The sequence below is a fragment of the Canis lupus genome, chromosome 3, assembly GCF_011100685.1.
Source record: "Canis lupus familiaris isolate Mischka breed German Shepherd chromosome 3, alternate assembly UU_Cfam_GSD_1.0, whole genome shotgun sequence".
Taxonomy (NCBI): domain Eukaryota; kingdom Metazoa; phylum Chordata; class Mammalia; order Carnivora; family Canidae; genus Canis; species Canis lupus.
This window is the reverse complement of record NC_049224.1, coordinates 14,630,235-14,655,628: the sequence shown is the minus strand read 5'-3', so window position 1 is coordinate 14,655,628 and position 25,394 is coordinate 14,630,235. Positions and strand designations below refer to the sequence as shown.

At 37.9% G+C, this 25,394-nt stretch overlaps 1 protein-coding gene and 1 pseudogene across 1 annotated transcript in view; both read right to left on the bottom strand.

Annotated features, from left to right (window-relative positions):
- Positions 1–25,394, bottom strand: part of MCTP1 (multiple C2 and transmembrane domain containing 1) — a 532,324-nt gene that overhangs the window by 171,859 nt on the left and 335,071 nt on the right. The window contains 3 exon segments of the mRNA XM_038532320.1: positions 7,476–7,545; positions 7,547–7,570; positions 12,293–12,479. Coding sequence (XP_038388248.1) covers positions 7,476–7,545; positions 7,547–7,570; positions 12,293–12,479 — 281 coding nt within the window.
- On the bottom strand, positions 18,404–24,949 carry LOC106558436 (annotated as a pseudogene).

Genomic DNA, 25,394 nt, shown 5'->3' with positions numbered 1-25,394 from the left:
AGATGGAACAGGCTAGACCAAGGACAGAACCCAGTATTCCTCCACTTGGCATTTCCATCGATGTCAATCCTTTACATCACTCTTGGGGCTTGGCCATCCAGTCACTTATGCACCTAACTATACTGTCATATAACCCAAATATTCCTGTGCTAAGATTTTTTTTTTTAAAGTCTGGTTAAATCCAGATGCTCTGTTTGTACCAGTTCCCTCTTCCATCATTCTAGGAAATTTACACAACTATATCTTGACAAAAAATAAGGAAGAGTTTACTTTTAAACAATTCTAGGATCTGAAAGCATTTCTTTAAGCACTGAGTAGAATCGTGGACCTAGCCCTCCAAGCCAGATCAGCAATTCTCTATTTCTTTACTCAAAAGATCATTTTATAATCTGACTTCCTAAGAACTCTATTAATTACTTTATAGCATTTCTCTTCCCCCCATTTCCCATTGACAGTGGGACCACCACTTTCTCAACCCATAGTCCTTCACCTCCAGCACACATCAAACCCATTATTAATCTCTTTTGTCATCCCACCTATTCTTCCAGAGTAGTCTCTTCTAGCCACGTGACCTGCATATGAATCACACATGACTTCTGTCGTTCCATATAAAACACTAGTTCAGATTCAGCCTCATGAGCCCTTGAGTTAAATGATCATTTTCATTCCTATTTTCACAAATATTTAATATCGACTGTTGCATCTTAGAAAAAACACCTTCACATTTCTCAAATTAGAATATGATTTAGTTTTGCAAAGATGCAAGCACGAAAAGGAAGCAACTTTTATTTCTATGTGAACCGTGTTGACTTAAAGAATGAAGACCAAAAAAAATGGGGGGGGGGGGGAACGGAGAGCCATGATTTGCTTTCTTTCATTTGTTTAGTCTCATTCTTAAGGAAGGTATTTATATAGTGTTAAGATATTAAACATGTTATGGGTGGAATGTTGTTTTCTAAACTAGGCATGTTACAATGATAAGAATACATCAGGTGTTGGGTATTTTTGATGCATTAAAAACCGGATGAAATTTCTTTTCAAGCTATACTATCTGCTTAATAATCTATTAGCTTAATTGTTAAAAAGCAAAAATGGACATCATTGGTTTATATAATGGAAATGAAGCATACTTTGCTTGGGAAATTTCCAATTGTGTAACACTTAGGTATTTTTTTTCAAGCAATGTAATTTTAAGATTTAAGGATAGCAAAAGTTAAGAAAAATTAAGAATGACATCCATGCATAACCCCCTTTTATTTGGTAAACTATTTTACTCTTGATAATTCACAAATATGAAGGATTTCCACCACATTTTACATAGAACGCCATCAAGAACAATGTAGAGTTTAAAGGCTATGTATTTTCTCATCTTCCACCATGGGTTTTCAGCAATGATCATAAGATCGAAGGCTGTACTTATCAGGTACCATCAATGCTATTAAATATGATGATATAATTAAAGGCACACGCTATCAAAAATCCAAACTGCTACAGTTCTATAAAAGAAGTAACGTGCCCACTTTTTCCAGTAGAGCTCTTCTATTCTGAGGGCCACTCAAGCAACAATCGCATGTATCTTACGCAGTTTGCTTGGGTAACCCACGAAAAGTTAATTTTTTTAAAGGACAATATCTTATCTATGCCATATATATGTGCTTGGCATTTCTCCAACTGTATATAAAACTTTCAAAGAACAGACTCGCCTTTTTTCTGTGCAGCCACCTTTTCATTTTCTTTCTCTGAATAGACCCATAATGTTCAGGGAAAATACCAAGAATAATAAATCCACATCTCTGTATAAAATACACCTTCATGACATACTCAAGCTGGAAATCACAGGAAACAATAAAAATGCAGGCAGCCTACTGATAATGAGGTCAGAAATACAAATAAATTTACTTTTAATGAAGACTGGAAGCGCAGTAATCAAAGTGTTAAAATTCATTTCATGCATATCTCATTTGCTTCTTAGCTGATATTTACCACGCAATTCTGTGAGAAAGTAGAGGCCTAAGATGCTCCAGATAAATGGCTCAATTAATTGTACAGAGGTAGACCTCTTTGAGCTGAGCCGGAGCTGTGAGCTCTTTATTAAAAGCACTATTCTGTAGCCCATAACCTTGTTCCTTGACTCCTCTCTGGTTTCCAATTTAAACAAGTCCCCATGCGGCCTGCTCTAAAGGGCTTTGTCTCCCTGTCATTGTTAAGAGAGCTGAGGCATCCTGGAAGTGTGAAATCAGACCTCATGAGTTGAACGGTTCCCCAGGGAACGCCGGACTGCGCAGAAGGTCAAAGTCATGGGCCGGACCGTCTAAAAGTGTCTGATCGCCGGTCTGTGACACAGCAAGGTTGGGAGGGGGCGCGGTGCTAGACTGGAGAGGACTGAAATTGAACACATCTTAATTAAAGCCCACAGACAGCAAAACAAAATGTTTTCTAGGCAGCCTGTCAAATGGGGCTTAAATTTAGCTCTGCTAATGAATCTGAGCTGCTAACTGTTATTTCTTAAGATAATAAGACTCTCACGGAAGCTGATAAAACACACACACACACACACACACACACACACACAACAAAACTGTAGCATGTCTTTTTCTGCTGTTTTGTTACTTAAATATTTTCCAACAATGAAGACAGTTTTCCTAAAGAAAAACATGGGAGAAGTCTATGCAAATAAAGGGGTAGTAAACATCTCCCTTAATAACTAGTAGGTTTCCAGACTAGGGGGCTGGTGAGTCATGGGTCTCTACGCGTAGCCTTGTGTTAGAAAAAGATATGCTCACTTCGTGGGACCGTTTCGGTGACAGATTGTGTTAATTGTAAAATTCTCTCCCTCGTCCTTTTGCTCTCCTTCTCCCTCTATTGTTTCCTGAAAGAGATGGTGCATTAATTTGAGAGATCAATTCACCTGGCACGGAGAAGTTTTATATTAGTGTTCCCTTTAATGCAGTGAAAAGGTAGGGCATCTTTTGAAAGGGTTTCACAGTTCTCCTATATCACCGTTTCTGAACCTGAGTGGCTGGAATCCCTGGGGAGGCTGTGACCTCTTCCTCGGGAACTCAAAAAAAAAAAAAAAAAAAAAAAAAAAAAAAAAAAACCAACCCAGGGGAAAACACAGGGGAGGGGCTGAAGAGAAGAACCCTTTTCTCTTTCTTCTTTAGAACTTGAAAGAACCAATAGGCCAGGTCTAAATACTCTGCCAAGAAAGCCTCCCTCGATATAGAAGACTTGAAATGTTCTGTTGAAAGCAGAAATTAGGCCCCATCCAAGGAAGAGGATAATTAGAAGCTAGAAAAGACAAATTCCAACATGAACTGTTTCCCACCACCTTAAAAAAAAATTTAAAGACACCCTCCCTCCCCCAGGGGTCTTTCTCTCCTCACACACTGTCCAGTTGTAAGGAATGACTTGATTTAGTGGTAGAGAGAATTTTCCCCAGTGATCGCAGGGCCAGGCGGTCTCTGGTTTGTCTCTGCTTTACAGAGAGACATTCACCTTTTCATTGCCTAGCTGAAAGGTAAGTCAGTTGTACTGCAAAATATTTTTCACTTCATCAAACTTTCTTCCTCACCAAGAATTTAGCTGATCATCTTTGCAAACCAGAGTGCCACTTTCTCAGGCTGTGAAAGGCTGCCCCCAATTTGACTGAAATTTCAATCCACTCTTGTGCCTTGCTCAATGCATGTGTATGTGTGGGAGTTGTAAATTGAGGCCTTAACCACCAGAGTTAATCTCTTTTTTAAATCTGTATTAACCTTAATGATTTGAAGTGCACTGTCCAACACTGGGCTATTGAGACCGAAGAAAAAACTGCCCTCGACTATCAACAGTTTATTAGGGGCTTAGCTGAAGTGACCTACTGTAGTAGTGTTCAGCTGAACAAGGCTATAGGCTTTTTGTGGAAAGGGAAAGAATTGAGGGTTTCATTAAAAAGTAATTTGTGCTTTGTACTCACTCATTCAAAGAGAGTCTCAATTGCTCTTTATTCACACAGAGTTAATACAGTATCACAATGTTTCTCAATGAATGTGTTGTAACAAAAGAAAAATTTTACATTTTGAAAGGAAAAAAATTCTTTGTAGCTACAGTAAGATTGATGGCTACTTAAAAGATTATAGAATCTCTCTTTTTTTCTCCCTGTGCTCTTGTTAAATGATGGAATATCGTAATTTAAAAATTTTTTGCTTAAACTACGGAAGTTGGACTTTGCGTTCTGATCATTAAAAATATTTTAAAAATGGAGCAAAGTTGGTCAGATATAAGTTTGTCTCATTAGACTTTGTCTAGAAAAAAGTGTTCTGATGCCAACTAAGTATCTTATCGTCTCATCTATACCAGGTCAGAAAATACTCTGCTTAGCTCCAAGAGCTATCAGTGATTTAAAGTCCCCCCTCTCCATCCACAACACTTCTAAATGGATGCTAATTTGAGGATTTGAAGACAGTACCATCGACTCAATTTCCGTTTTTCGAACTGCTGCTGAGTATCTTGTAGAGCCCGACTATGATCACCCTCTGAGATGAACAGCATATTTTTTAAGTTCTTCTTTGAACAAGTAAAGAAGAAAGTATCCAAAGGGCTTATTTGTGCTCCACATTTAATGGTTGAGACCAAGAGGGATCGGTTTACACATAAATATTTATCCTTTCCAGAAGTACAGATTATTTAAAAAACTGATGGCACATTCGGACATTTCTCACTTAAATATATGGTCCTCAGTTTCTGCCACCATCACAAATGTCATAAAGACCACAAAAGGTCCAAGAGGGAGCAAGGTCAAAGACTGAATTATCCTCTTGCCCCTGAATAGTTCAACATCTCTCTTGTTCAATTCAGAGCACATTAGATTATAAGGTCAGTGTGGAATGAGGAATCATTAGATTTATATCCCTAAAACTGGAGGGGAAAAAAATGGAGAATCTGTTATTTAGTATTCCCCAAATTAAAGTTCATTGGATCAGATCAAAATTATGTCTCAGTGAATCCCTAGGGAAAAGACTATTGTTATTCACATTAATTTACATAGAACCATCAGGAAAGAAATATATCTATTTTTTACAGCTTTGAAAGAACATGTACTTTAACTTCCATAGTGGCATATAGGCCAAGTAGGTTAACATAGTTTGCATATTCATGAAGTTTTAAAAGCAATGACAGTTTCTCTCCAAGAGAAACAAACTTATATAATTGCATTCAACTTGTGTAATGGACAGGCATCTAAGCTTTTGAAGTAAATGGGACTTGAATATTTTCATAAGAAATTATTGTGCCCCTATAAATGTTCAGTAATAATTCTTAGCACTGAGGTGCCCCCTGAGATACTGATTATTTTTAGGCCCTTCTCCCTATCTTCAGAGGTCTTCAGCTCAACACTGGGGGCTCCCCTCCCCTATAGAAAATCCTGAAGACAACTGAAGGTGCCTCCCATGATGGTGAATGTCACATCTGAATTTACCTACTGTGGGGAATCAGAGGTTAGGTGGAACCTTTGTATGTGAAAGCAATGCTGAGTTCCTATTCCAGGCTTTAAGTTAATGTCCACAGTGAACAGGGACACCTGGGTGGCTCAGTGGTTGAGCATCTGCCTTTGGCTCAGGTCTCGATCCCGGGGTCCTGGGATCAAGTCCCCCATCAGGCTCCCTACGGGGAGCCTGCTTCTCCCTCTGCCTGTGTCTCTGCCTCTCTCTGTGTGTCTCTCATGAATAAATAAATAGAATCTTAAAAAAAAATGACCACAGCGAACAAAAAAAGAGCAGTTACGGGCTGCTAAATGGAACAGTTGGTTAAACATCTGACTTGGTTTTGTCTCAGGTTGTGATCTCAGGGTCACAAGATTGACCCCCAAGTGGGTCTCCTCGCTCAGTGTGGAGTCTGCTTGAATTTCCCTCTTCCTCTGCTCCTCCCTCCCCCAATCTCTCTCTCTCTAAAATAAATAAATAAATCTTAAAAAAAAGAGGAGTTATTCATTGTTGACTGTTGGTTCTCATATTAAATACAACATAATAAAAGAAAAAAAAGGAAATCATTATGTCCAGATTAATTTGAGTATAACCACATCAGAGGTAAAAAAGAAAATGAATAAACTTAAATTTGTTTAGTACAAGAAACCAAGTCAGCAAATGTGCAAAAAGATTACAAACTACCTTCTCTCCCATTATTTTCAAGTATGCCTATTTTGAAAGAATATTTGACAGTTGTTACTATCTTCATGGTTACAAATGAGCTGATAATCACCTGTTCAAAGAAACTGTAAACTCTCAACATTTTTATCACACAATCAACAGTCACTTGATACTACACAAATATTAAAAAATTTAAAATATTATCATTCTGGAGCAGACATCTGCTATTTCAGTTCTAATGCATTTGGTTTTGATTCTGTTCTGTTTAGATTTGATAAGTTAAAGAAGGGCATCAACCGTCATGTAATGGGTTTACAAGCTCTTAGATGGTAAGAAAGATGCATTTCATCCCTTCAAATAAGCCCACTACCTTATTGGGATCAACCTACTGAACATTCACAGTGATAAGCATATTTCTACAAATAATAAGTGCATGCTTTCTTTCAGGATGAGCAAAATTCATTCAAAAATTGTCCAAGTCAGCCAATTTGTTATCCATGTTGAGATAGTCCACTTAAGGCATGGTATAAGTACCCTCCCAAACCTATGGAATTAAGGAGTAAATGAGTGGTCCCATGATTGCAAATTCAAAACAATGATTTCATTCTGGAAATTGTTGAGATAATTATCATTAGTCAACTAATACATTATAGAAACAGCAATATCCAAATCAGGAAGCTTTAAGAGATAAGACTGATTCCAGTGTTTTTACAGGCTCATTTCTTGGTTAAAAAAAATTTCAAACAATGTGGATGCTTAGTTTAGATCCAGAATTATCTCTGGGATGTGCTAAAGAATTTTAACAACAAAAAAAATGAGTCAGCAACCCAGATACTGGAGTTTATACCACATAATTGAGTATTTTGCATCTAAATTTTTCAGTGGACTATGCAACAGATTTTATGTGTGTTGGACTTGTAAGTGATGATGTTATGATATCATCTGAGGGAAGCTGATACTGTCTGAGAGAAGACACATTACTTCAAAATGCCAAAGTGATGAAACCTGGAAGAAATATTCCCACTATGTTAGCCAAACTTTGGAAAAGGCAACAGTTCAAATGTTATTTAACTTTTTTATTGTTTATTTTTAATACATCACCCTTCTTTTAAAAAGCAGAAACAGTATAAAAATTGGGTGGTTGGCAACTCTTGTAAGATCAAACCTGAATCTTTATATTTATATTATTAACTTTGATGATCCAATTAGGAGAAATGAAGAGTTTAGTTATTAAATGGTATGGACCCTGCATGCTGTTCGATATGTATGTATCATACATAATAAATATTATAAATATATATTATAAAAATATGTATAAATAAATATGGATGACAGAATTGCCTTATTTCTTACCTGTGACATCAGCGACCATCAGCCCTTCTGCTCTGATTACTTTCACCTGGAGAAATCCCACATCTTTCAAGGTTGTGAAATATCCGCAATGGGCTCTGAAAGACCCCAATATCAGTGTTAGAAAAGAAAGGTCCTAGAGGGTCTCAAAGAGTGTGTAAGAAAACACCAAGTTTTATGGTAGGTCTCAGGATGCTGCTTAAGTGATTCAAAGGGATATTTGTGTTTCTTCAATAGAGTACCCCTCCGCCATCATTAACATCTGCATACACGTAGGCACATACATATGTATTGATGTAGATAATTGTTGCTATACAGGACTTTTTGAAAGAATAAAAATTACCACATTTCTTCCCCATGAATAATTATCAGTAGATGGTGAACTATAAATTATGGAGTAGGCTATGCCTACTTTCTTCCTTCAATCTCCTTTACCGAAGCAATCCAAGAAATCTGTCATCTATGGGCACGATGGTTTGGAGACTGATGATTGTAGATACTGAGTCTTAGCTTGTTAGCCATGTGACACACATCAGCCTTTAAGATTAAGAAAGAAAATATTAATTTTTTTTACTCTTTTCTTCTTGGTGAGTTTTGGAAATTACATGTGCTAGATGAGGGTTAAATTATTGAAATACTGTTTTCTAATATTTGATTCAAAAGATTTACATAGTGTGAACCTTTTAGACAAAAAACTTATATGACTTTTAAAATAAGTTAAATTGATCACTAAAAGTAAATGCAAAAATGATGAATAATTTTTCTTAAGTTTGCAATTTTATTTGCCACTGTAGTATGTATAGAAGCAGGGATATTTCAATAGGAGAATCAGATCCAAAGGATAAAAACCTATTTAATTTGATAAATTAATAATGGTAGTGTTTTGGGAAGTATAGTACCTGAAGGCATTAAAAGAGGGATACCAATGTAATAATTCAGAACTCTAATTAATGGACATAAATACTTAAAGAGTTAAGTCCTGATAGAGAACACTGATATGTATTTGCTTATTTATACTTCCTGGTATTTTTCATATGACAAGACAGGCATTTCTGGCATTTCTACCCAGTACCAAAGGTACTTCTGGATTATAATCTTTAAAATGCTTTAAGTCCAGGGAGCATAACATAACAAAGTTATCAAACTGTTACTAAAGAACATTCCCATCTTTGTATTAAGGATGTGAAAATACTGACGAGCAGAAGCTTACTGAGATATCAACTTTATCAGTCCTGTAGGACTAGCTGTTGTGTAAACTGGAACTATTACTTGGGATATTGAGAGGAGAAAATGCAGATCTATGGGTAATCTCAGAGCCTCACTTTTAAGAGTGTTGAGCGCAGGCTTAGCTCTTAATTTTTTATTGTTTTTAAACAGCTGTTTATCACCTCAAATCTACTGAACCTACCCAGATGGCAGGGTTCAGGAAAAATGCACCTCTCTCTCCATTTAAAGTCCTGTAAGTTAAGGGTTTAGCAGTGGGAACGTTGGACAGCAGGATTCTAATTCAGAGGTTTGTAGGCGTGTTGTCTTCCTGATGGAGTAACATCAGGTTTGAGAAGTTTCTCCTTATCTCAGAGCTTCCTGAGTATTATAAACCAGGTAAGCCTCCTATCCTAATGATAGAGGAGAGTTTTATCAAAAAGCTTCTGTCCTTTAATTTTGGGGAGCAATTTAAACCAAGTTTCACCATGTCTAAAACAAATCTCATCAGTCCTCGGGCTGAGAATTGTTTCATAGTAGTAACCTCACTGCACAGACATACAGCTTCTGACGCTTCAGCTCCGATGTTCTGCTTCTCATTTGGAGGGGTAATTATTGTTTGAAGGGTTTCTTTCCTCCAGTCAGCTGACACTCAGGATTTATTGCAAACTTCAACTATTTAGGCCAGTGACACATCGCTTATAATAAGAATTCAAAAAAAAAAAAAAAGGCAAAAAAACTTAAATATTTCAGTTTAAAAATATACCTCTCAGTAATGCTTCATCAAGAGGTATTCCTGCCTTGTTATTTATGGTTATTTTAGAAGGCCTCAAAACCTGCATGGCTTCTGAAGCCAGAAATTTCCATAGCAGAGGAATCTATGATTTGCTGTGAATCCTTTCAGCCCTCAATAGATGGGAAAAGATTGAAATGCTCTGGAGAGGAGTCCTCTTTATTTTTTTAATGAAAGGCTGTATAATATATTTTCTCTATGGCTGCAGCAGCTGTCAGGGAGAGCATCTCAGTTCAGCTCTATTACGGGAGAGGCAATACCCCATCCTATGGCATCGAGATGCTCTGAGGGGCCAGAGCTGATTGACAGCTTGTCACCGTGACGTCTTATTCCATCTCTGTTATGGAGAAAATTAATGTCACACCACCAGCCTTATGACTCGCTGTCATCTTAGAACCGCTCACCTTTTATCAATGCTCTAAATAACATTTCAAGCCCATCGTCTCACGGTGGACAATCCGGTCAAGGGACATTAAATCAGATGACTGTGAAATGTCATAATAAAAATGGAATGCTAACAACTTCTTCTCTAAACTAGCTCCTCTGGTTTTTAAACTGTGACAAGGGGGAGCAAGGGTTCAGCATACCCGTTCTGAAAAGGTCATACAATCGCTCTTGGTCTACTACCCATTACTACCCGCCCCCTATTGACCTTCGCTGCTTTCCTCCCCCCCAAAAGAAAAAAAAAAAGAAAAATGGAATTAGCCATCTTTTCAGAATGAGGTGATCAAATAATGGCTCACACAGTAATGTCTGTTTAATTTGTGGGGCTTCAATGCTTCACAATGAACAACCGAATGACAGAAATAGACAGCTTTTCCAGGGGCAATTCATTTACCTTTCTCACTCTGGCCAGTGCCAAATTAAATTCTTAAGTTTCACCTAAAATTTAAAAAAATACACATGGTCTCCCAGGAAAACATATAAATAATTCTCCAAATAACCTTCTCTATATGTTTCTCTGAAACAAGTGTTGTTTCAGACATGATACGGCATTCATTCATCTCATAATCTGTATAATAAAAAGGAAATGCACTGAAACCATACTTGTATTGCTATTGCAATTATAACACATGTGCTATACTGCATATACAGTAGATTTGTAGCAACTATGTCTCTAGAGGGACATACAGGCCTACGCTTGAAACGCAGGGCTAAAAAAAAAGATATATTTAGAGATGGTTCACTTTTTAATATGTTGAGCAGCATATATTGGAGAATTAGCCCAGGCATCCACATAGTATTTTACATTTTATTCAAACAATAACTAACATTTGAAAGAAGGTGCGAAAACAAATATTCAAATTCTGAATGGAAATGGCTGATTTAAGGAAGCTCCTCCGGCAAAAAGAAAAAAAAAAGAATCAATAAAAGTTGGATTATTTCTAATTACCTAGCCTGCAGTATCATTCTAATATATGGGATAATATCAAATATTAATCCATAAAATACAGTATCATAATACCTAGACTTTTTATATTAATATACCAATTAATTCCTTTAAAATGGTTTCAATTCACAAGGCTCACTTCTGGCAACAGGAGAACATGTTTTTGTAGGTACCAAAATGTGAAATCATTCTCATAATTGCAATTACATATTAGAAGATGCCCAACAATACGTTGGGCTCTTAGGTGGTTTAAAAATATATACTATTTAGCCTTGCTAAGTCACCTCTATTAAACTGTTTATGATAACACCATTGGTGGATGAGTTGTACAAGCATTAGCAGACAGCTGATTCAGTGGAGATAGCCAGAATAAATTTGCTGAAGCGCACATCCTGCTAATCTGTTTGAAGAATATTGTAGAGCATTAGTACCAGCACTTCATGTTATCTGCACAGCCTGATAAGGTACATCTTTATTAAATTCAGTTATTGGAAGGATGTCAGTCAGCAAATAGGAATATTTTAGAATCTAAAAAAAAAATTAAGCGCCTCTTTGTTAGTCAGAGCTTGGTTTCATGGCTGAGTGTCTAGAGGAGCCTTCTAAACACCTGGCAGCATTGTACAATACAAGCTTTGTAATTTTAAGTGGAAAAGCTTTTTTCCCAGCTTCATGGGTACCGAAGCATTCACTTTTTCGAGGCTCCATTGAGACAGAATGGTGGAGTAAGAGCTCCCCTCTCTGTTGATTCACGAAAACTGCATGGTGGAAAATGTACGGTGTGAGGATGCTGGGAAATAGGTAGATTTGGTTGTATTTTGCTTTGGTGAAATTTGAGAAAGGTACTTACTATAGTGACTCCCTATTCCACTCTATCACTCCACAAATGATCAAAAGGTAAGGAGGCTTCCTTTTAATTATATTTCACATTCAATTAAAATAAGATAAAGGAATGAAGTGAGGCTCTTCTAAGCAGTTGAAATAAAAATTCTTTCTGTGAATATCCTCTCGTTACCAAGCTACTAATTAATGTAGGTGTCATTAATTCCATTTCAAACTTGGAAAGACAAAGAACTCTTAATTTGCAATTACAAAGGGTCAATGAATTAATTTTGAGGTAATGTTCTGTATACTTGACTTTCCTTTATGAGAAGTTGCCTTGCACGAGAGTTGTGCTGCATGACAAAATCACTGTGGAGAGGCTCAGAATCCAGAATTTGGTTTGGAAGAGATTCTAGAGAAGAGCAGGTGTGCAGACCTCAGGTAACACAAGGGCTTGTGCAAAGATAGGCATGGCACGTGCATTTGGCCAGCTGTCTGTTTCTTCTGATTTGTCTGTCACACAGCCTTCCAGATGTACTTCTGTCACTCCAGGTCAATTATTTATCACCTCAACTAGTCACACATGACCCTGAAGGAGGAGGGTTACATACGTACATATCTCCTTAAGATTTCCTCCCGTTCTTTCTGGTCCTCCAGGGAGTTGACGGAGAGGTCAGAGATGCTGACTGTGGCCGAAGCTGTCAGGGTGACCAGCAGCACCAGGTGTCCCTCACCCTCTTCCAGCTGCAGCTCCAACTTGTGTGTCTGTTCCCTACTGAGGGCCGACAGGTCCACCTGGCATCTAGAAACAAATGTTTTGAATTAGCAAATGGCTTTTCTTTTCCTTTTCTCTTTTCTTTCTTTCTTCCTTCTTTCCTTCCTTTTTTTTTTTGTTTTGTTTTGTTTTGTTACATCAAACAGTGAAAGTGCAGAGAGCTATGTGAAAAATCAAATCAGTAGAAATACTATTTGAACCACTGGAATAATACATCTTTCTTTCAGCACACTTTCTTCACAAAATTCAGATGCTGATTATTTTTACTTTTTATTTCTGTAAGATACAAAAAACATGCTTATTTGATTCTATTCCTACCCGTTGTTACCATATTCATAAATCGATAGGGACTTTCAAACCCTGGATGGCCTAGTTTAGTGGGGCTTTGCCTACAAAAAGATTAACATGAGCTGTCTGGAGAGGCAAACCACCAAGAATCTGAATTCTTGTGTAGGTTTTAAACCGATGGGTGTTCTTCCTTCATTCATAAATATTATTTAGCAACGAAAAAAACATGTACTTTGATGATGTCATAAGTTTAACGTGTTTAAAATCATGCCAATTTATTCACAGAACACCATGCATAAATCTAAATAAAAATAAATCCCCCCAAAACATTACAGCTCAAGGGTTATGTAGCAGCGTTTTTCTAACAGAGGTTTCATTACATGGCAGCCCATGCTTGATAACCTATTCTCTCAGAGCTAAACACCTTGAAATGTCTTTTCACAAAAATGTCAATTGACTTGGAAGAGAAAGATACTAAGGTGATCACAAAGCCAATAAACTGAGAGAAAGGGGACAGACATGAACGAAAGGCATTTAAGACAGAAAATAGCCAATTATAAGAATAAATATGATAACCTATCGTAAACAGGGGAGTCAGATATCAGGGACTGATTAAATTTTTGCTCTTTCTTGTTCTTTACTTCACTGTCTATTGTTTTGCTTTTAAATGAAATATCTATGAATAGGCCTCAATGCTTATAGTCAGGTTCAAACATCTCTTTAGTATGAGTAAATTTAGAAATTGAACCAAAGCCTGACATTTTGGTTTTATTTGTGCCAATCAAAATGACAAGGGAGATAGCTGGGACGAGAAACAACTGAGAGGAAGAGGAGTACAGGGGCAAGAAAGGAAAAGAAAAAGAAGTGCCCTGGTCAGGGACAGAAAGTCCGTGTACGTAAATGCTAACTATCCGAGAAAGAGCAGGAAATCAGCATCAGCACCAAGTCTGGAAAACACCTTCCTAAAGTGAAAACATATATCAAATAATTTCATTGTTGCTATGAATACAACATGCATTTCAAAATACTTTCACGCTGTCTCTTTAAACTCCCAAGGCTGAAAAAAACATACCTAATCCTTGCCTAATATTCTAATTTTAATTGGAATTAAGTTCTTGTCAATAGTACTTGGAACAAATTGAGGAGAAAGATGCGATGGTGATAAACAAACCATCAAATGCATTCTCTAATAAAAAGAAAAAAGGTCAATGTGATTTTCTGCAGATCTTTTCAGCAACTCTCAGAGTGTCTCGCCTATAGTTTGTTGAATGCGAATGAATCTTTGGATTGGACTGGGAGTACGATACAAGGGAATCAAACATGGGTTACAATTCACACAGTACTTTTGGCTGGATAAAGCTGGGAACAAGAAAGGTCTTTCACTCATTTGGATCCTGCATTTCCCAGTCCTGTCCTTGCCTTACTCTTCCATATGACACTGCATCACTCTTAAAATACACTGAAGTGTTCTGGAAGGTTTCTTTCTATGGCTATTGCCATTTTACATGGGTCATATGGATGCTGGCCTACTACTTATTTACGTTAGAGGCACTGTGTTTGATGCTCTAGTGTTGGGAAAGGTGCTCTAAAGATGATCTAGCCCAAGAATTGCAAATTGGCAACTTTCAGATCATATCTGGTCCATGGATGTGCTGTTTTCGCTTGTAGTGCTAAAAAAGAAATTTTCAATTAAAAACATTTTAAAACAGAGTAAATGATCTCTGACTTAATTACTGTCCCTAAAACTATCTATTATTTACAGCTGGCCTATTTCACTTAATTCTGTATCTGATTCAAATAGGCATAGGTATTTGTGATCCTCACAATCTCCTTAATTTAGCAATAAGAAAACTGAAGCCCAGAGGAGTTACATGACCAATGGAGATATAGTTTGTTGTTACAGAGCTAGGACTGAGAACTTGAATGATGGAATCCAAGATCTAGGCTTTTTCCTGGGTTGTCTTCACTAAGTAACCGTGTATACCAGGCGAAAGTGTGTCTGTTTGCAGTGGTTCTTAAACTGGATGAAATCTGGACTTATTTCTGACAGAAAAAAGTATCTCAGTTTTCAAGCATGGAAATATGTTATACTTTTAAAATATATATAAACTATGGAAGAAGAATGTAAGTTATTGCTCTTAGAAGAAGATAAACTGGGATCCCTGGGTGGCGCAGGGGTTTGGCGCCTGCCTTTGGCCCAGGGCGCGATCCTGGAGACCCGGGATCGAATCCCACATCGGGCTCCCGGTGCATGGAGCCTGCTTCTCCCTCTGCCTATGTCTCTGCCTCTCTCTCTCTCTGTGTGACTATCATAAATAAATAAAAATTTTAAAAAAATTTAAAATGAAGAAGATAAACTCAGAAAAATTGGATTTTAAAAACTACGAAAATAATAAAACTTAACATTGTAAATTTATAGCGAGGATTATGCTCTTCAGCTGCAACTAAAGTTTCAGTGTTGGATATTCTTGTAGAAATAGTTTCTAATTTTGTCCTATATTTAATGTTTCAGAATTTTGACTAAATAATTCCAATGTAGAAAATGCCTATTTATATAAATGTTATTAGAACAGAGTATTAAGGACTCCCAAGTTCTTGTAGTTTGGCTTATTCAGCTCTTCTATTCCTCCAAAAACTCTGCTCAGGAGTAATCCTCAGATGCCATTTTAAATGAAATGTCACCTGATAATTGAGTAAAATTGTCTTGTTAACTTGAGAATAAAGTTAGCATTATAGCATGACTGATATCTGCATTAAATGGGTATTAAATAAAATTATTGTTGGAATTTGGTGGGAAAAAAGCCTTTGCTACTCCTTTGTTGCTGTTGAATAAATATGTACAAAGATGGAACTCCTGCAGAACAGTCTATTGCAAAATGAATCCAGTACTTATCGCTATAGGTCAGCGTCATGGTTTGAATGTTTGTCTCCAAAATTCCTATGTTGAAATCTACTCGCCAATGTGATGGCATTAGAAGGTGGGGTCTTTGAGAGGGAATCGGGTCATGAGGGTGGAACCTTCATGAATGAGATTAGTGCCCTCATAAAAGAGGCCCCAGAGCAATCCCTCACCCCTTCGCCACGTAAGGACACAGAGAAAACACAATAGTCGGTGAACCAGGAAACCAGAAACAGATTCTGCTGGTATCTTGATCTTGGACTTACCAGCCTCTAGAATTGTGAGAAAAAAATTCTGTGGCTTACAACCACCCAGTCTGTGGTGGTCTGGTATAGCAACCCAACAGGCAGATTCACCTGTATTTAGCTCACCTGTACGTACTAAAGAAAGAAAGAAAGGGTTCTCTATAGTTTGGATATAGAAGTCCTTGGTGGTCATCTGGATGGTCAGAACAGGCAGCAATTAATAGTTTCATATGATTATCAAAATGAAAATGCAAAATTTAAAAAGCCCTGAAGCAAATTCATGAACTCCCAAAGTATATACACAGATATGTATACAGGGAAAAGAGCTCAGGATTGGGAGTCAGATTCCCTTGGGTCCAGCCCCCCATCTGTCACTAATTAGCTGTATGACCTTTTTCAACTTATCCTCTTGAATTCCAGTTTCCTCATCTGTGATATGAACTAGAGGAACTTACAGATTCCTGGAAACCCCAAATTTCACAATTTGTTACAACGCTACTTATGTTCATACTTGTTTACATCTTCCTGTCTTTGCAATTCCACAAACCAAACAACTAAGAGAACAAATTCATTTTATAGGAAATATTATTCCTCAAATGTACTACCCCCCCTAAAAAGTCTTAAAGTTGATTCTAGAAGGCAGATAATGTAATCTATTTTTAAATTGTCTTCAAAGGAATGGGGTGTCTGAGTGGCTCTGCCGGTTAAGCTCTGCCTTCAGCTCAGGTCATGATCTTAGGGTCCTGGGATCGAGCCCCCATTGGGCTCTCTGCTCAGCAGGGAGTCTGTTTTTCCCTCTCTCTCAAATAAATAATAAAATATTTTAAAAAATAAATTGTCTTCCAAGGAACATTAAGGGGTACCTCAAAAATCACCATGGAGAGGAGAAGGGTAAAAAATAGGGTGTGCTCTCATCTCTGGTTCAAAGAACAGCTCCTCTTACATCGTTTCACATTGGTGTTCCACGTTGGTTTGAAAATCTATTGGATACATCTATCACCCCCTAGAGTCTTTTTCTTTTTAAGATTTTCATTTATTTATTCATGAGAGACACACACAGAGGCAGAGACATAGGCAGAGGGAGAAGCAGGCTCCCTGTGGGGAGCCCGATGCAGGACTTGATCCCAGGACCCCAGGATCATGCCCTGATCCAAAGGCAGATGCTCAACGACTAAGGTGCCCAGGCGTCCCAACCCCTTCGATTCTCCTGGAGCCATAGCCTCTTGGATCCACTGCTGCCTGCTTTGCCACAGCTTTGGCTGTGCCTTCCTAAGGGACTGCTTTTCATCCTACCACCATGACCGATTAACTGTGCTTGGGTCTTCTTTGGGCTTTCACCTAGGACTGGCTCAACTTTCACTTGCCAAAATAAACTGGGGGCTCTCCTTGGCTGCCACTGTGCATCTAGGTCTGACTGCAACACGTTCCAAGTTTCTGGCTTCTAAGACCATCTATGCTTGGATGAAAAGCCACACTGTAAGTTGTGGGATCTGGCTCCTTGATCACCTGTCAAAGAAACCAGATGAAACAATGCAGCAATTGTCTTCTTTGGGGTAAACTTAAATGGGTGGAATAGGAAATGGGAATATAACTCCCCATACCTTCTTCCTGCTCCCAAAGTGCTTCAAATTATGATTCACCATATTGCCTCTCCACAAGCGGCCAAATGGGTGCACAGCAACCAGCTATACCTCTAAGATACAGGAAACCTTCCCCCCTCACCACCACCCAGAAACAGCTTTGCATTGCCTCCTACTCTTCCCTGCTTTATGCTCTTTCTCTCTCACTGTCAGCGCTGGCTATTGTACCTCCCAATGAAGTATGAGCACTTAATCATTGCCTCAAGCTCTGTTCTTAGGGAATCTGGTTGAGGCAAAAACGACTGATACAATTCAATCCCCTCAGTTTCAGATGTCTAAGGCACAAACCTGACCATGTTCCTCTCCTAGGTTCCCACTACCTATGAAATCCCCTAAGTAAGGCAATGGTGCCCTTCATGACCTACTACCAGCTGTGTGTCACTTGCTGACTCACACTTACTACTGAAGCCATTCCAGACAGCTTGCGATTCTCCCTCTATCCATGCTAGGGCTTACCTGTTTGTGTTTGGACAACCCCTCTGCCTGAGATGATGTGTCTATCTATCTTTGTTTAAAAAAATGAATGAATAAAAATAAAATAAAATTTTTAAAAATATTTTCTCTTCACATAGAGTTGTAAGAACATACGGGTGGATGAGGAAGTACTACGAAAAGTTGGAAGTACTATCTTTTTTTTTTAACTGAAACAGTTGACAATTTTATTTTCACATTCCACAATACAAATGAAAATTGCCTTTTTTTTTTTTTTTTTTTTTTGTCCCACTACTCCACTGAAAAAACTATTCTCTCTTTGATAGGAAGTGGAAGCAGGTCTTCCTTGTCATGCTGTTAGAAAACACCCAGAGTCACAGCACCATGATCTCCTGGTGAAGTAGAACAAGTAATATAAAATGAATACAAAGAGGTTCCTGTCCCTCCTCATCTGTCTGGTCAAGTCATTCCTGGCCGAGTGGGCACCATCACGGGATGGGTAGGAGGTCTCACCATTGGGGGCCCAAGCATCATTGGCATGTGGCCTCCCACAGGTGGCCTCATTCCAGGAGCAGGTCCCACTGGCATCATCCCAGGAGGAGGAGGGTGCATCACTGGCATCATGGAAGGGCCCCACATATGGGGGACTAGCATCATACCAGGGTGAGGAGGACCCGGGATACTGGGGGGAGGTGGGATCATTGCCCCTGCAAAGGAGTATGGAGTATGAGGAGTATGAGGTATCTTTCCTTGTTGAAATGAAGTGGTTGTTTTGTCGATCAGGCTCTGAGCCTGCTCTTCCATCCATTTCTGATAGTAGTCTTTCACATTCTCTCTGTGTTTCCGACCACTGCAGTGTGTCTGTCTCACAGATGGAGAGTCATGGGTGAGGTATGTGTCGCAGTAGTCACAATAAAACTTAGGTATGTTGCTCTGCAGGCCGTTGGCCACTCCATCCCGCCTGGAAGTACTATCTAAATATAATGTGTGATTTTATTGTCACATATGCCTTGGTTTGATACTGGAAAATTTAAAAGCTTACTACCCTGCTTAACACAACTCATCAATCAATCAATCAATCAATCAATAGAAGAATCAAAACAGATTCAAAACTGAAGATTTCAGAGCTACTTTCTCTCAATCCATAAATGGGGAAACTGAGACTCAGAGAAATTAAATGATGGCAAGAACTGGAACATTCCTGACTTCCATACAAAGGCTTTAACTTCTTTGTGCTTTCTAAAAACTGTATGCATTCATTTAGCCACATGAAAGAAACATGTCACATTTACTTGGTGACATTGGAGTTCAAAGAATAGAATTTCAGTGTTCTTACCACATTTATTCTCCCTTAGCTCCATCTGCCATTTCTGAACCAGTGACCAACGGTATTTCTCCCCAATGAAAGAGTCTTGTGCTTAGCACCCTGGCTGGGGTGCAGGAGGCAAATGTTAGGACTATTTCGATTTTTTTGTAATTTATAAAAAGGACAGGAATCAAGCTTTATAAATATCGAAGGTGTGCATTTACACAGGTGGCCCATGCATCAGATATGTCACTCATGGCCAGCAAGTATTTAAGAAAAGAGTTGGAGCTGCATAACACAGAGGGGTTGACAGTAGCCCCCTTACTTGCTGACTTGCTTTCACTGAATTGCAGTTCATATATGCCTTGTTAAGTGGATTTACGGATTATATAATCTAGTTTTAACTGAACTAATCCTCACAAAATGGACAATTGGCTTTAAAAGATCCCAGTAAAGAAACTGTGGATTGAAGATAATGCTAATTGAACAAGCACAAGTGAGCAGAATGATAAACAAGAATATGCAGAGCTCCACGTCAGCTACATTCTGATTTATGAACCAATGACAGTAGAATCAGATTTAGCAAGAATGCAGCCAAAACAACCCCAAATTATAAGGAGTAATATTTGCAATAGAAATTTACATCTACTTTAACAATAAACTTACAAGTGTGTGCTGTGCTTTCAAGCATTAGCTAATGATACTATGAAGCCACCGTGATTAGCAAGACATTTAAAAACAAAGCCTTTGGAACAGGAAGACAAGCCTCTACAAAATTTCTTGGGTGTCGAGGGGGGGGGGCGGGATTTTAAAAAACATATTTTACATATTTTTGACCAAAGTTAACAATAAAATTATGAAGCTTTTTGAGATTTCGTAATATATTTTACATTGGTAAAACTTGTGTGATTCCCTATTCACTGACTCGAAGGTCAGTGGTAAATGATTTAATATGTACACGGTGGTGCATGAAAACTCTTTGGATAAAAAAAAAAAAAAGAAAACTCTTTGGAAACTCTGCCCACTGTATAAGCAACACTGCATTGAGTATAAACTGTCGCAAGAAATCTTCAGAAAAAAGGAATAGCAACCCATGAAAGAAAATAGATTGAAATCTTAATATATTTGGCTTGGGTTGATTTTATGAAAAACCAAGATGAGAATCAATGACACATTCCATTCTCTCCTTAAATATTGTCTATCTCCCTAATGAAATATTTCACTCAATCCTTAGTAAGAAAAATGGTGAAATATAATGATTTCATGAAAAAACTCTCTTCAGTTTAGAATTTTCTGACTAGCTGTCTTCGTGCTTTCAAATTCCTAATGCAGGAGGATTGTTTCCATTCTATGCAGGAAGTAAGAGTCATTGGAGAATTGGTATCACAAATAAGAAATGTTGCAAATCAGGACTGCAGAGTGTTCAATGCAATGATCTTCAACCTTCAGAGAACATTAATTTGGTTACTATCCAAAGTCAAAGGTTGTTTTCCCCATTTGCCAAACTACATGTACACATCCCACATTCTCTTTCCAGCGGCATTACACACAGAGTCGCAGATTTATTTTTATGGTTGTAGAATTTGGAAGCATTTGTTCTTTATCCAGAACTTGCCCATTTGGAATAAGTTTTTCTAATCAAACATCACTAACAAAAATTTTGTTGAAATAGAGCTCTCCAGCGACGCTTACATCTGTAGCACTTTGTTGTCATGGGCAGAACCAATGCCTCAGCCCTCATAACAAGACAACAAATAAAGTCGGTAGCAATTCACCAACCTAAAATATATGTACCCCAAATCAATGCCACTTTAAAGATAAACAAGCATTTTGCACACTAATAAATAATGTTATAAATCTTGCTATATTGGATTGCAAATAACTCCAACTGAATAAAATTGCTTGACACAGGATTTACTCATTCTGCACGTTCATAAAAACAACTTGTTCTCTGACAGCACTCATTCTTGGCAATTTACCGCAGCTGTCAGCAGCCAATTTGTTCAGATTACTGCTCTGCATAAAAGTGTAACAATCATGAGGATTTATTAGCTGATTATCGTAAAGGTGGCAGTCCGTCTTGCCTGCCAAAATGCAGGTGATCAGAAAGTTAAATAATTACATGCAGATTAACATTATTTCACCTTCACTTGATAGTTTATAGTTCAGCGACAGGTAAAATTTGTTGCTCAAACTTGCACTATTGTGTGTACCACCTAAGTCGGTTTACTGATTCTTTGGCATTTTATTGGGCACTTAATGGCTTCAGAGCATTTTGAATACAAGACCAAAGTAAAAGGCATGTGGACTTTAGAGTCTGGAGTTCTGGATTTGAATCTCACTCAATCACCCTCAGATTCATTCTAGCTGAGCAACCTCTAAATCTCCTTCCTCCTCACTTTTGCATCTGCAAAGCTGACATAATATGACCCACTCTTGTTATCCCCTCATATTGAGCTAATATAATAGTGCCTTATTCATCGTAGGACATTGATATTATTGCGGGTTTTTTTCCTTTTTTTTTTTTTTACTTATTCATGAGAGACAGAGGCAGATACATAGGCAGAGGGAGTAGCAGGCTCCCTACTGGGAGCCTGATGTGGGACTTGATCCCAGGACCCCAGGGTCATAACTGAAAGGCAGACACTCAACCACTGAGCCACTCAGGTATCCCCATATCATTATTTCTTTCTACTCATGGGAAAATTATTTTTGTGTAAAATTTACCAGAGGGCATTAACTCCATGGCTATTATAATGGTGAAGTTATAAGTATCTTGGTAAATGTATAGGCTTTTTAAAGAAAATGCAATAATTGAGTATTTTTTAAAGTATTACTCAGATACTTTCACACTCTAACTCATTAATTCTCCCTTTATGAGTTATATAGAAATACACTGACATTTTGTACCTGCCACTAAGTCGTGTTGTTCTAATTGCCTTTGCATTAACACCTATTGTCAAATTATATATTTACAGTGCACCCTTGAACAATATAGAGGGGGGAACCAACCCTCTGCACAAATGAACTTCTGTGTATAGTTTTTGACTCCCCCCAAATTTAACTACTGTTAGCCTACTGTTGACCAGAAGCCATACTGATCACATGAATAGATGATTAACACATATTTTGTATGTAATATATATATTACATTCTTACAGTAAAGAAGGCTAGAGAAAGGAAAATGTCATTAAGGAAATCATAAGAGAAAATACATTTCCAGTACTGTATTTACTGAAAAAAACCTGTGTATAAAGGATGTGTGCAGTTCAAGCTCACATCAATCAAGGGTCAACTAAGAGAAGGAAGAGCCACAATTTCCAGGATTAAATCAAACTTCAGGTCTTTAAGTTAAAATCTGGCAAATATTTACTAAACACCTCTCATATGCCATATAGTTTTCTAAGCATTGGGGTGGGACAGTGAACAAAAACAAAACACTCAAAAATCTCTGCCCTCATGAAGATTACATTCCAGTGGTGGGAAACAAATGATAAAATAAGTAAGTGAAATGCATACATGTCAAATGGTGATTACTTCTATGGAGAAAAGCAGAGCAGGATAGGGGAAAGGGAATGTCAAAGAAAGGGGATTTGGATTTAAAATAGGGTCTGTATGGATGCTCCCCACCCTGATGTGACATTTGAACACAGACCTAAAGAAAGTAAAGAAGCAGGCCAGGTGGATACCTAAGAGAGAGCGTTACAGATGGAGGGGAAGGTCATGAGGTAGGGGGGTGTCTGGTGTGCCTGAGGAAGAGCAAAGAGGCTGGAACAGAGGCAGAGGGAGGGAGGGACAGAGCAGCAGAAGGTCAAGGCAGAGTGCTAACAGGGATAGATCACATGAGGCACTATAGGCCACTCTAAGGATTTACCCAGGTTTTGCCCAGAGTAAGATGGGAAAAAACTGAAGGGTTTTGAGCAGAGGAGTTAAATTATTTTGTGTTATGTACAAAGAAGAACAGGAGGCTATGGCTATTGTCCACATGAGAGCTGATGCTGGCTTCAATCGGAATTATAAAGATCAAGATACTGACTGGAGTGGATTCTGAGTATATTTTGAAGGAAAAATTGGTAGGTTGCTAATGGATTTGATAAGAGTCTGAGAAAGAAAGGAAGCAAATGGGACTCCATGGTTTTTTGGCATTATCAACAAATAAGGGAGAATTTGAAAGGAAGAGCAGATTTGGGGATATAGAGGGTCAGAAATTTGGCTTTGGACCTGCTAAACTGGAGAAGTCTATCGACATTCTAGTGGAGATATCTAGCAGGCAGATGGCCCGGAATCTGGAGCTCAGAGAAGGGTTAGGAAGTGGAGCTGTTTGTCATTATCAATCTCAGACAGTATGGAAAGTAGAAAAGTAGATGGAGACAGTACAGGAGCAGGTGTAGATGGAGAAGATGCCCAAGGAGTGGGCCCTGAGGCTCTCCAGAGCTAAAACAGGAGGGAGATGAGGAAAAGTCTGTGAATGAGACCATGAAGAAAGAGGTGATGAGGTAAAAGAAAAACAAAGATCTGGTGTTCTTGAAGCCAAGTGACAAACGTGTTTTAAGGTAAGGAAGCAATCAGCCAAGCCCAGTACTGCTGCTGAGTCAGGTAAGATGAAGATTGAAAATTGGCTGTTGTATTTAACAACTTGGTGGTCACAGGTGACCTTGACAAGAACAGTTCTGGTGGATTGCTGGGGGCATAAGCCTGACTGCGTGGGTTCAAATGAGAATGGCAGCGGGTAGTGTTCAGTATTAAATATTTTTCACTTGATATCAACACTCCAAATTTGCAAGTGGCCTTTTCCTTCACAGCCTTGTCTTTTTTTTTAGCCTTGTCTTTATAATGAAAAAAAAAAAAACCCTGTTATTGAGCATATTTTTACAAAATACATTTTCAAAAATCATTATATGGAGCCCAAACTGGAAAATAAAGTGGGACAATAACAAAACTCTAACACAACAGGCTAGTCTATGTAGATAATCCAATCCATACAAGCATTCTCATATTTAGGATTGAATTTAGATAGTATCCTTAAAAAAAGTAATTAGCTATTGAAGGGACAGTATTATCCTTCATGGCCAACTTTAAATTTACTCACCAACCACTGGCCAACTCCCAGAATAGTTTCTAATTTTTAAATTAATAAAGACAGATCTTAATTATTCTCATCACAAAAAAGAATTATGGGATGTGATAGAAGTGCTTACTAGAGCTTCAATGACAATCATATCAGCATATATAAATGTATCGAATCAACTGCTGTACACCTTAAATTTACATTAGTTACATGTAACAAATATCTCTAAACAAATAATAAAAAGTTAATAGGACATGCAATGGTGCAATGATAGCTTGCAAAACAAGGCAGAGGACCACAATGAGCTTACTCTTGCTACTTTACTCCTAGAACTCTCACTTAATGGAATTGAAGTCAATTCCCATCTACGCTGCTCTAGGAACCAAGGAATTCTATTACAATCTACATTATTTCCACCATTACCACCCAATCTTCACAGAAACACTTTACTCTGCCTACCACTTAGATGCAATAATACCTTGCTTTTCAGTGGTAGGATGTGTTTAAAGTACAATTTAATAGGCACAAAGTTAGGAATCTAGCATTTCTAGTGATATCTGGACACTGAATAGATTTGAAATTATTTACCATAGTCATTTCCTTGTTCTGCAACAGACATCTTGGTTAAATTAGCAGTTAGTGTACAAAAAGGTTTTACTGAACATTTGTTATTACTTCAAAATTTTATAGTAACTCCCTTTATTATATAAAGGGGCTTTAACTGATAGTCCAAAGCTGTCCTAGGAGTCATCTTATCTACACCTGTACTCTTGTGTATCTTAAGGTTTTTTTGGCTCAAATTGCTTTTATAAGCCATTATGTTTGGGCATATGACCAAAAAAGGATTTTTCAAAAAGTGAGGCTGATGCCAGGTAAGTTTTTATTATATTTAGAGAAAAATGTAACTTGAAATAAAAGTCAGTCATTCAAAATAAAGGAGTTTAAAAAACCCCTATTAACTCTTTAGTGGTAGCATTTGAACTCATCACTCAAGTCAGTTTTAATACAACCAAGATACTGGAAAGCAGAGCATAAAGTTGTACCCATCAGGATAACACAGGTGA